The sequence below is a fragment of the Trypanosoma rangeli genome (assembly GCF_003719475.1).
Source record: "Trypanosoma rangeli strain AM80 chromosome Unknown Tra_15.4_contig_00534, whole genome shotgun sequence".
Taxonomy (NCBI): Eukaryota; Euglenozoa; class Kinetoplastea; order Trypanosomatida; family Trypanosomatidae; genus Trypanosoma; species Trypanosoma rangeli.
In genome coordinates this window covers 1-9437 of record NW_021706283.1, presented here as the reverse complement: position 1 = coordinate 9437, position 9437 = coordinate 1, and the positions used below count along the sequence as shown (strand labels likewise).

General features: G+C 56.9%; 3 protein-coding genes and 2 pseudogenes across 3 annotated transcripts, besides 9 other annotated features; all 5 read left to right on the top strand.

Annotated features, from left to right (window-relative positions):
• On the top strand, nucleotides 1–736 carry TraAM80_09212 (terminal uridylyltransferase 3; the record flags this gene model as incomplete). Its single annotated transcript, XM_029385907.1, has 1 exon — nucleotides 1–736. A coding segment is annotated over one exon (736 nt), but the record flags the coding sequence as incomplete, so codon positions are not given.
• A 478-nt stretch (nucleotides 737–1214) lies between these two features.
• Nucleotides 1215–1257: a microsatellite.
• Nucleotides 1258–1268: 11 nt separating this feature from the next.
• On the top strand, nucleotides 1269–1640 carry TraAM80_09211 (hypothetical protein; annotated as a pseudogene).
• A 161-nt stretch (nucleotides 1641–1801) lies between these two features.
• TraAM80_09210 (hypothetical protein) lies at nucleotides 1802–2387 on the top strand (annotated as a pseudogene).
• A 161-nt stretch (nucleotides 2388–2548) lies between these two features.
• Nucleotides 2549–2597: a microsatellite.
• Nucleotides 2598–2716: 119 nt separating this feature from the next.
• Nucleotides 2717–2756: a microsatellite.
• Nucleotides 2757–2979: 223 nt separating this feature from the next.
• Nucleotides 2980–3018: a microsatellite.
• Nucleotides 3019–3099: 81 nt separating this feature from the next.
• Nucleotides 3100–4596, top strand: TraAM80_09209 (putative serine carboxypeptidase S28; the record flags this gene model as incomplete). The annotated part of the gene is made up of 1 exon (XM_029385906.1): nucleotides 3100–4596. The coding sequence occupies one exon, from the start codon at nucleotides 3100–3102 to the stop codon at nucleotides 4594–4596; it is 1497 nt and encodes a 498-aa protein (XP_029234232.1).
• A 155-nt stretch (nucleotides 4597–4751) lies between these two features.
• Nucleotides 4752–4786: a sequence feature (A-rich).
• Nucleotides 4787–4969: 183 nt separating this feature from the next.
• TraAM80_09208 (uncharacterized protein) lies at nucleotides 4970–8521 on the top strand (the record flags this gene model as incomplete). The annotated part of the gene is made up of 1 exon (XM_029385905.1): nucleotides 4970–8521. The coding sequence occupies one exon, from the start codon at nucleotides 4970–4972 to the stop codon at nucleotides 8519–8521; it is 3552 nt and encodes a 1183-aa protein (XP_029234231.1).
• Nucleotides 8522–8871: 350 nt separating this feature from the next.
• Nucleotides 8872–8937: a sequence feature (A-rich).
• Nucleotides 8938–9133: 196 nt separating this feature from the next.
• Nucleotides 9134–9173: a microsatellite.
• Nucleotides 9160–9189: a microsatellite.
• A 206-nt stretch (nucleotides 9190–9395) lies between these two features.
• Nucleotides 9396–9430: a microsatellite.
• Between the last annotated feature and the right edge of the window lie 7 nt (nucleotides 9431–9437).

Here is a 9437-nt window from a genome sequence, read left to right as displayed (position 1 = left end):
AAGGCAGACGGTGCAGATGCCAAGGCAGACGGTGCAGATCCAAGGCAGACGGTGCAGATGCCAAGGCAGACGATGCAGATGCCAAGGCAGACGATGCAGATACCAAGGCAGACGATGCAGATACCAAGGCAGACGATGCAGATCCAAGGCAGACGATGCAGATACCAAGGCAGACGGTGACGAGGTCGCGGAGCGATCGCCTTCGCCTCACACATTTCTGCTTGAGATGGACGAAAAGCTGAAGATGGCAGGATTGTTGGGGTTTGCCGAGGAAGAGGTCCCGGAGTCGGTCCGAGGGGCGTACTTTTATGCATGCGGCCGTGCATTTCGCACCGCGGCGGAGCGAGATTTACTGCAGCTACATGTGAACACCCTGGCACGCGTTTGGCGCGGTTCGAGCATGAAGGTTGGGGAGATGCGCTTGGCGCTGAGGGACGCGCTCCCGACCGCGGTGCGGGACGACGCCTTTATCGAAGCGCTCTTACGGCACCACCGGCTGCGAAGCATGCTGCTGACGGTCCTTCAGCTGCAGGAGGCAGCGGTGAAGACAGTGGTGCGTGAGAAGCTGCCGGAGCGCCTTCAACCTCAGTTTGCCGTGAAGCGTGGGAATAAGTCGTTCATGGGAACCTGCAGCGAGTGCAGGCGGGAAGAAGTTACTGTGTGGCCAACCAATATGCGCACCAGGGACTCAGGCATGTACTGCAACGCCTGCTGGGAAGTGTACGAGAAGGGTTAACCAAAACGGACATGCGGACAAGAGGAGGGGACGCACACATACGCACAGACACAAAGGCATGTCACACGGCGGAAAATGCGTTTGCCTATCTTTTTTTTTCTTTTTTCGGTTTGTTTATTGCTTTGTGGCGTCCGTGTCCACACACATGTGAGCAGGGGTATATGCATACCGTGCGGGGTTTTTGCCTTCATCATTTTCCCTTTTTCTATTTCTTTCTCTTTCAGTGTGTGCATCTTCGAACAGGCTGCATCGTCTCGCGGCGGCCGCACAGCGTTTACCGTGCCCTGCTTAGTAACCCTTCGCGCGCGGGGCGAACAAACGTCGTTGGGCGCAAGTGGGGGAGGCCAGGAAGGCGGCATGGGGGCGAAGGCGGAATGGCAATGCGACGCTTCAGTAAAAACGCATAATAAAACTGGGCTTTTATGAGGTCGTTCAGGAAGATACAGTGTGTCTCTCCTTTTTTTTTTGCGGAGAGAGAGGGTGGGGTGGGTGTGGGTGTAGAGGGGGGGTGGGGGTGGGGGGACTGCGCTTGATGTTTGTAAGCAGCGCAAGCTCGGCTTGGGTCTTCTTTTTTTTCTCTCTCTCTTCTTCTGTGGGTCGCCAAGTGAATACGGACATGCGTACACGCACATGCGTGTACCTGAGCCGACGTTGTCGTTTTGAGCGGAGGGGGGGAGGGGTGGGGGGCACGCGTTGCACTCTCCTTTTCCCTTTCTTTTCTCATCTCTCCGCTAGGGAGGAGGCAGGGGCGCTGGCAGCTTGTCTCTTATCGTGTGCGTGATTGTTGTTGCTCGCTCACTGTTTCCGCGGGAATTCTTTCTGTTGAGCGTGTGTGTGAGCCCTCTCTTTGCGGCCACACATATACACGCTTACTCCTCTCACTTCCGCGGCCGTTATGGGGTGTGGATACGGCGGGGCATTCCTCTCACGCTTTGGCGCTCTCGCTGGCGGTCGGCGACGGCGACGGCGGAGTACGAGGGTCAACTTTCCGGCGCCGCTGAGCCTTCTGCGGAAGACATTGTGCCTGCGGCTGCCTAGTGCATTGACCCGAGAAACGCTGACACACGTATGCACGTACGCTCCATCCCGTCTCCTCCTTTACAGGCCTGCAGGACCAACACACAAACAAACGTCTGCTACGCGGTGCATTCCGGGCAATTTCTCAGTTGCGTGCTGCACCACCAAAGCGGCGTGAGATCTTCCCGCTTTCTCGCTTTCTCTCCTTTTCCTTTTTTCTCTTGGCTGCCGCAGTCGCAGTCTTTGCTTACTTAGGTTGGCTTCCGCGTTTAGTTTGGGCCTCTGCCTTCCCCACCAACAATAAGTCACCGACTTTTCCTCTGCACAGGCAAGCTGTGCATTTCTGGGCGCCAAACAACACGCTTCTATGTGTTATGGCGCAAGTAACTGCCGCGAGAGGCAAAACGCCCCCTGCAGGAGAGGCGGTGGCCCACAGGGGAAGCAACGTGGCAACGACAATATGAGTGAGGGTGGAAAAAAAGACAGAAGAAAGAGGAGGAGGAAAGAAAAAGGCGCAAAGATCGGATTAGGTTGGAGGCGGAGCGACGTTTGGCTTGTCCGGTGTTTTGTTTTGGCTTGGTCCATCAACTTTGCGGCGCATTCTATGTGTTGTTTGTTTCTGTTTTTTTTTTTTCTTCTTTTGTTTAGTTGAGTGTTTACTGGGGCTCTGAGGGGGCGGGGGATGCCATCAGTGGAGGAGTTGCAGCGGCAGTTAGAGGACCTCCGCACGACCCACCAGGCGGAGCTGCAGCAGAAGATTGCGGTCTTCGATACGATCAACGGAGAGATGGCGGAGGTGCGGGAGTTGGCGGAGCAGCTGGAGAGGGAGGAGCGGGAGCTGGAGTTCCAGCTTGGCGCGCGACACTGCAGTGCGGCGCAGGAGGAGCAAGGCGGGGTGTTGTCGTTCCTCAGCAACATCTTTTTGGGCCTAGTCGACCCGGACGATGCGAAATCCAAGCGGCGATGAGGAATGAAGAAGAACAGAAGGAGGAAAGGGAAATGACAAAAAAAAGGAAAGAAGAGATTGGGGCAACGGCAAGCTAAAGAGGCCCACGGTGTGGCGGCGACACGGTGCCGTCTCTCCTTTACACCCACGCACACACTCTCTATCCATCCGTATGTGTGGGTGCATGCGTGTCTTTGTCTTCAGTTTCATTGCCGGATGCGTGTTGCTCCCGCATCTCCCAGCGATGCCGCGTGGTCGGCGCGTGAGGCGTTACTATCGATGTTTGTGTTCCTTTTTTTTTTTGTTGTTGTTGTTGCTGCAGGCCTGTGCGTCTGGCGAGGGCGGCTTCGAGGCGCACAAACACACAAACACGCACATCCAGCAAAGCAATCCCAAGTAAATGAGTCGCAATTTATTCTTATTTCAGCAGAAATTGTCACACCGCAGCATTACATATCGTTTTGGCACACTCGCACTGTTGTTTCTGTTGGGGCTGGTGGCTGATGCGTTCAGTGGCTCGGTGACGGCAGTGCATCCCTCCGTTATTCCCTCAAGAGCGCGTGGGGGTGAAGTTTACCGCGAGGCACTGCGGCGCACTGGGTGGCGGCAGCTTGGCGGGGCACACCAGCAACGCCATGACGCGCACGCGTCTCTCACGAATTACTACGAGCAGCGGGTTGACCACACTGACGCCGCCGCCGGCACCTTCAAGCAGCGGTGGTGGGTGGACCGCTCCTTTTGGGACGGTGACAGCGGTCCAGCCGTGCTGTACGTGAACGGCGAGAGCCCCGCCTCCCCCTCACCAGAGGGGTTTGTTGAGCACTACTGTTCTACCGTTGGGGCCGTCATCATCTCTCTCGAGCACCGTTATTACGGCGAGAGCCTTCCCGCACCTCTCACGAATCGATCGATGCTGAAGTACCTGACGGTGGAGAACGCCCTCGCGGACCTGCAGGCGTTCAAGCGGTATGCCGAGAAGACGGTGGTGGGGAAGAAAGTTAAATGGCTAATTGTGGGTGGCAGCTACGCGGGGGCGTTAAGCGCGTGGGCGCGGGCAAGGTACCCGGAGGATTTTGACGCCGCGTGGAGCAGCAGTGGTGTGGTGAATGCCATCTTTGACTACAACGCGTTTGATGGGCATTTGTTGGACGTCCTCCCCAGCGCCTGTGCCGCCGCCATTCGCACCGTCTTTGACGCCTTCACGGAGGCGTACGACGACCCGAAGCGTCGCGGTCCCATGATGCAGACGTTTGGCACCCCCAGCTATTTTACTAAGGCTGATATGGCGTGGATGCTCGCGGACGGTTCTGCGATGGCTGTGCAGTACGGGTTAAAGGACAAGCTTTGCGCATGGATGCAGCCCGTCCAAAGGCAGGACCCCTTCAAGCAGTACGCGGGCCTTATCCGACTACTCTGGGGTACGGACTTTACGCGGATGTGCTATTACAGCACCGAGTGCCTGTCAAACGCGAGTTACAGTTATCTGTGGGACTCCGACTACACCTGGGCCTACCAGTGTTGTTCGCAGCTGGCGTACTGGCAGGTAAGCTACCCAGGCAGTCTGCGGTTGGAGGATGTCACCACGTCGTACTTCATTGATCAGTGCCGCGCGGCGTTTGGTGAGGACATATTTCCTGATACCTACGCCTTCAACGCGGTCCACGGTGGCGCACATCCCACGGCCACACGCGTGGTGGCAACTCAGGGCTCTGACGACCCGTGGCTGCCAGCCGGGGTGACCCACACACAAAGCGCAGAGTACCCTGAAGTCACAGCGCAGTGCAACGGCTGTGGGCACTGTGGCGACCTGAGCAGCTTTGACCGCGATGAGCCCGCGCCGCTCACGGCGCAGCGGAGGGTCTTGGTGAAGTACCTGAACGCCTGGCTAGGAAAGTAATTGACGGAGCTGTGTATAGTATCATCCCTCTCCCGCATTTTATTATTATTTTTTATAGTGCTCGTGTTTTTTTTTTCTCTCTGCGTACTTTCTTTTCTTTCCTCTCCCTCGCTGTGCCGCCTTGCTGCCTTGTTGTGCGTGTGGTGGGATACAGGTTGTTGTGTGTTGGGTCTTTTTTTTGTTTTGTTTTCCTCCTCACGTTTTGCCTGCCACCGCGGCGGCCGTCGTCGGGATTTCAACAGAACCGAAGGTGTGCACGCACACATATATTTAGATATTCACGGTACACGCCGTCCGGGTGCACCGGATTATAACGAAGCGAGCAGGAAGAGCAACAGGCGTGTGTGTGAGAGAAAAGCGGTTCAGCACGGAAATGGGGGGCGGTCAGTCAAATGCCTCCGCCTCCGTGGAGGCGCACCTCAGTAAGTGGGAGTCCGCCCTGGCGGAGCTTGAGGAGGTGGCGCGCTCGAACCGACGTGCAATGGAACATGACCGGATTTACACCAACACTGGCAGCTCAACGGATCAACGCCCGGGCACCGGCGAGGACGGGTTGGAGCCGTCGCTGCGTGGGGGGCGCCACCTGTCGCAGGTGTCGTTTGGCACCTCCCCCATTGTCCAGATCGGCCAACAACAAAAGCAGCAACTGCCGCCAGCCCAACAAGTCCTCACAACAGTCGCAAACACAAGCCAGCGGCTGAACCAAATGTCTATGGAGGCGGTTTCCCGCACGATTTCGGTTGGCGTCTCGTACGCGACGCCGGCGAACAACAACATCAGCAACGCCGATGTCTCAAAGTTGCCCCTCTCCCTGGGGCCGCAACCAAAGCATAGTCGCCAGCAGGTGTTGGAGATCCGCAAAGCGCGGATGAATTTCTTTAACAGTTACGAGCTGGAGCGGCCGGAGGAGGGTACCAACCTGATGGAGTGCAGCCACTTTGGGGCGGCGGCCGTGGCGCTCTCCTATTTGCTTGGGGGCGAAAAAGGATGTAAAGACCGCAAGAAACGCGTCACCGTGGAGGATATTTTTTTTGCAGCGCATGTCCCTCTGCATTACCTGCACGGTGGTGTTCAGGGGTTACCGGTGATGTCAGATATCATACGCGACTTCATTGGCGTGGATAACCGCTTCAAAAACGATTATGGCCTCTCCGCGATGCACCTTGACATTTCACCAGCGCTCGGCCAGGTGGAACTCGGCAACAACGACGTCGGCGACCGTCAGCGGCGGATGCAGCTGCCAGAGTTCAGTAAGGTCATCACACACGACTGCGAGGAGGAGACGCAGGTGATTCGTATTGTTAACTACGATCCTTATGTATTGGAGCAGGAGACCCTCGTGGACGCTTTTGACGACGAGGATGAGGAGCACTCTGCGCTGGCGGCGTCGGCGCTAGTTAATGCGCGTCCTGCTGTGCACTGCTACCCGCCGAACAACAGTGGGGCCTACGCCGTTATCGTGGATGTACGCAATGTGGTGCAGCTGATGGTGACATTGGCTGAGGGCGTCGTTGGGGAGTCGCTCCATGTGACGCTGATGGAGGTTCCGGCCGCTGCCCTCTATAAGGCGATGACGGTCGTTAAGGATGGTTGCCGTGCCCGCGGCTTCATTCGCATCTTCCGCAAGGACTGCGTGCCCGTGATGATGCACGATGAGGTGCCACTTATGTTTACCCCGGAGCTCAGCAGCGGCAAGGTGATTGGCTCAACGCTACAGGGCATTCACGCCTCTGTGGTATCGACACACATCAGCCCTCATATTGCCGCCGTGTCGTGGGCGATGCATCTGCTTGGTGGGGTGCGTCCAAACTCGCACGGGTATGGTAACGGCTTGCCCGTCTCAGACATCATCCGTAAGATGTGTTTTCCTGCCGACGTCTTGATTGACGGTTCACTGCCGCTGGGCGAGGTGTTCCGCTACGCACGCAAGTACGTGCGCATCACCAACCTCAACTACAACGTTTCCGTCTGCCCGGTGCTGACGAAAATCTCTCGCGACAATGCGGTGCCGACCATTTCCATCTTCGAACTGGAGTCGATCATTATCGATGTGAAGGACGCCAACGAGGATCCAGAGGTGCCGGAGCACATCATGGCCATCATGTACAACGCCAACGTGGCACACAATGTGCTGCACATCTCGCATTTCCCGCAGTGGTGCCTGCTGGCTGGCTACGACGTGGAAACGCAGATGGTGCTCCTCATCGACGCCCACCCCAAGACGTTTATGCAGACCTGGACCTGCCCCCTCGACCGCCTGCACAAGGCCATGACGTCCAACGGCTACATCATCTTCTCCAAGTCCCGGGAGGTGGCGTCGCGCAACAAGTCAAGCGAGAGCAGCACGTGCGGCGGCTCGCAGTTGTTGGGATTCGTGCCAGAGCCCAGCCTTGTTGGGGCCCCGCGTCGCATTGCGTCAACAGTGCAGAATCGTCTGGAGTTGTTGCACGAACAGGAGACGCTAGGCGGCGAGCATACAGAGGTCGTCAAGACCTTTCACTTTCCATCCTTGCCGCTGAGCTCGACGATGATGGCGCTTGCTTTGACCAAGTTGGGTATCTTCACGACGTTTGAAGATGTCGTCATGACACTGCCATTTGAGATCTCCTCCTTGATGTTGCGGTACTTCACGGTGGAGTCGCTGGCGGTGTGCCTAACGACGTACACTGCCGCTGTTGGCCTCTCAATGGAGGTGCAGACATACCACACCGATCGTTGCCGCAGCGGCGCACCGAGGCTGCCGTGGGATGACTTCAAGCAACTCGTCGTGGAGAGCGTCGATAACCCCAACCGGGTTCTCTTTGTTCTCTTCAACAAGGAAAAGATTGAAATCTTTGGCGTCGCCCACCCGTTTGGCTCCACCGGCATCGTCATTGGCTACAACCCGTCGACGGAGAGTGTGACGGTGATGGACAGTAACCCCCACAGCTACTTCCGCACGTGGCCCGTCCCCCTGCGCACCCTCCACGATGTGTTGCTGGAGGAGGATGCGAAGCACCGCCGCTCCGGCTGCATCACACTGACCCGCTGCGAAGGGGGATGCGAGTCCCGCTTCCCGCTGAAGTACACCCGTGACTTCCCACTGCACATCCTACCGGTGCAAAACATCTTCCACGTGAGTCCGTCCCCACACTTTCAGGCCCTTTCCATGGCTTTTGCGCAGCTCGGCTTCTTCTACTCACCGGAAGAGATTTTTTACGAGGCCTACCTCAAGACGATGGCTGACCAGCGTCGGCGCGGTAGTCAGGCCTTCGCGTGGCGAGACGTGGACGTGTCTCTTACAGTCATTAACAAACAGATTGACGCCCGCTTTCTCGCGCAGGTCTGCCGCATGTTTATCGAATCCCGCAACCCGACGAACAGTTCCACCAAAGGCACACTGAAACGCACTGGTGGCGGTGGTGGTAACTGCACGGGTGATGCCGACACAATTCAGGTGGAGTTGCTCGAAGACATTGAGCTAGAGGAACTTGACACTATTTTGATGGACGCCACCCGGCGCGAGGGCAACAATTCGGTGCTGCTGCTGAACTACGACACCGCGAAGGCGCATGACGTGGAGCAGTGGGGTCGCAGCCTCGCGCTGGTGAAGTCGTTTAACCCCGAGACGGAGATGGTGGAGCTGATGGAGGGCGAGCACACTGTCTTCGGTCTCGTTTTCACCGTCAATCTTGCGAAGCTCATTGAGATTGGCGACCTACACAACGAGGGCCGCAGCGCGTACGGTTTTGTGAAGCTAGAAAGGGTCAAGGAGCGCACGGTGCACAGGCGGTTGACGTTGATGAGGGGCCCCGACCCCGACGATGAGGAACCGTTCGACGGCGCGACGAGTGCTCCAGCACACCAAGGATTCAACACCACGGTGCGCCGCAGCCGCGAGATGGTAGCCAAGTTCCTTGGAGAGGGCAATGATGCAGAGTTGTGATTTGCCGCAGACGGAGGCGGCAGCTAAAACAGACCAATGGAAAGCCAAGGCAAATTGAAGCCACCCCCAGCCTCACGCAAGGCCAATACCGAGTGTGGGACACCCTTTTGCCGGCATCACAGAGAGGAAGGGTGAACAGAGAGAGCCCAGAGGGGGGTGGGGGCCGTAAATAGCGGGGCTCATGCACGTATGTATGTATATGCCTTTATGTGTTTCTGCGTATACACGTTTGCCTGTGTATGTTTTGGAGGGGATGAGCGGTCGCAAACGGTGACAAACGTGACAAGAAAAAAGTCACGAGGAGGTTTGTGCGAGGTTATTCGTGCATTGCGAACCTGCTCATAATTTTATGTGTATATGTATGTTTGTCTGTATGTGCGTGTGCATTATTTGTTTTGTCTTTTGTTTGCTGGTTTTGGGTGTGGGTGACCGAGGCGCTTACCACAAGGATTGTCCGCCCACCACTCCCAGCTGGTAGATGGCGGTGGTGGTAGTGAGGGGAAAGGAAAAGCGGTGGACCGCTTACAGCCTCACTTCGCTTCTTTGTTTTGTGTTGCCCCACCTCGTCGACCAGCGCCCTTGCACGGATAGTAGGGGGACAAAAAGAAAACTAGGGGAAGGTATTGGGAGGGGAGCGGAGAGAGGAGGAGAGAAAGAAAGAGAGAAAGGGAAAGGAATGCCCCTTCTCTCGGGGCTGTTTGTTGCTGGGGCGTCTTTTGCCAGCCTCTATGCCGGGTGTCTCGTCGTATCGGCGTTTGTGCGTGGGTGCTCCCCCTGCCCTCTGCAGTGACTGTGTGTGTGTATGGGGGGAGGGGGGAGGGAGAAGAGGGAATTGGTGGAGCCGATCATATCCACGGAGGGAAACCCCCCCCAAAAAAAAAAGAAGAATAAGAAGGATAAGGGGAAGAATGGGAAT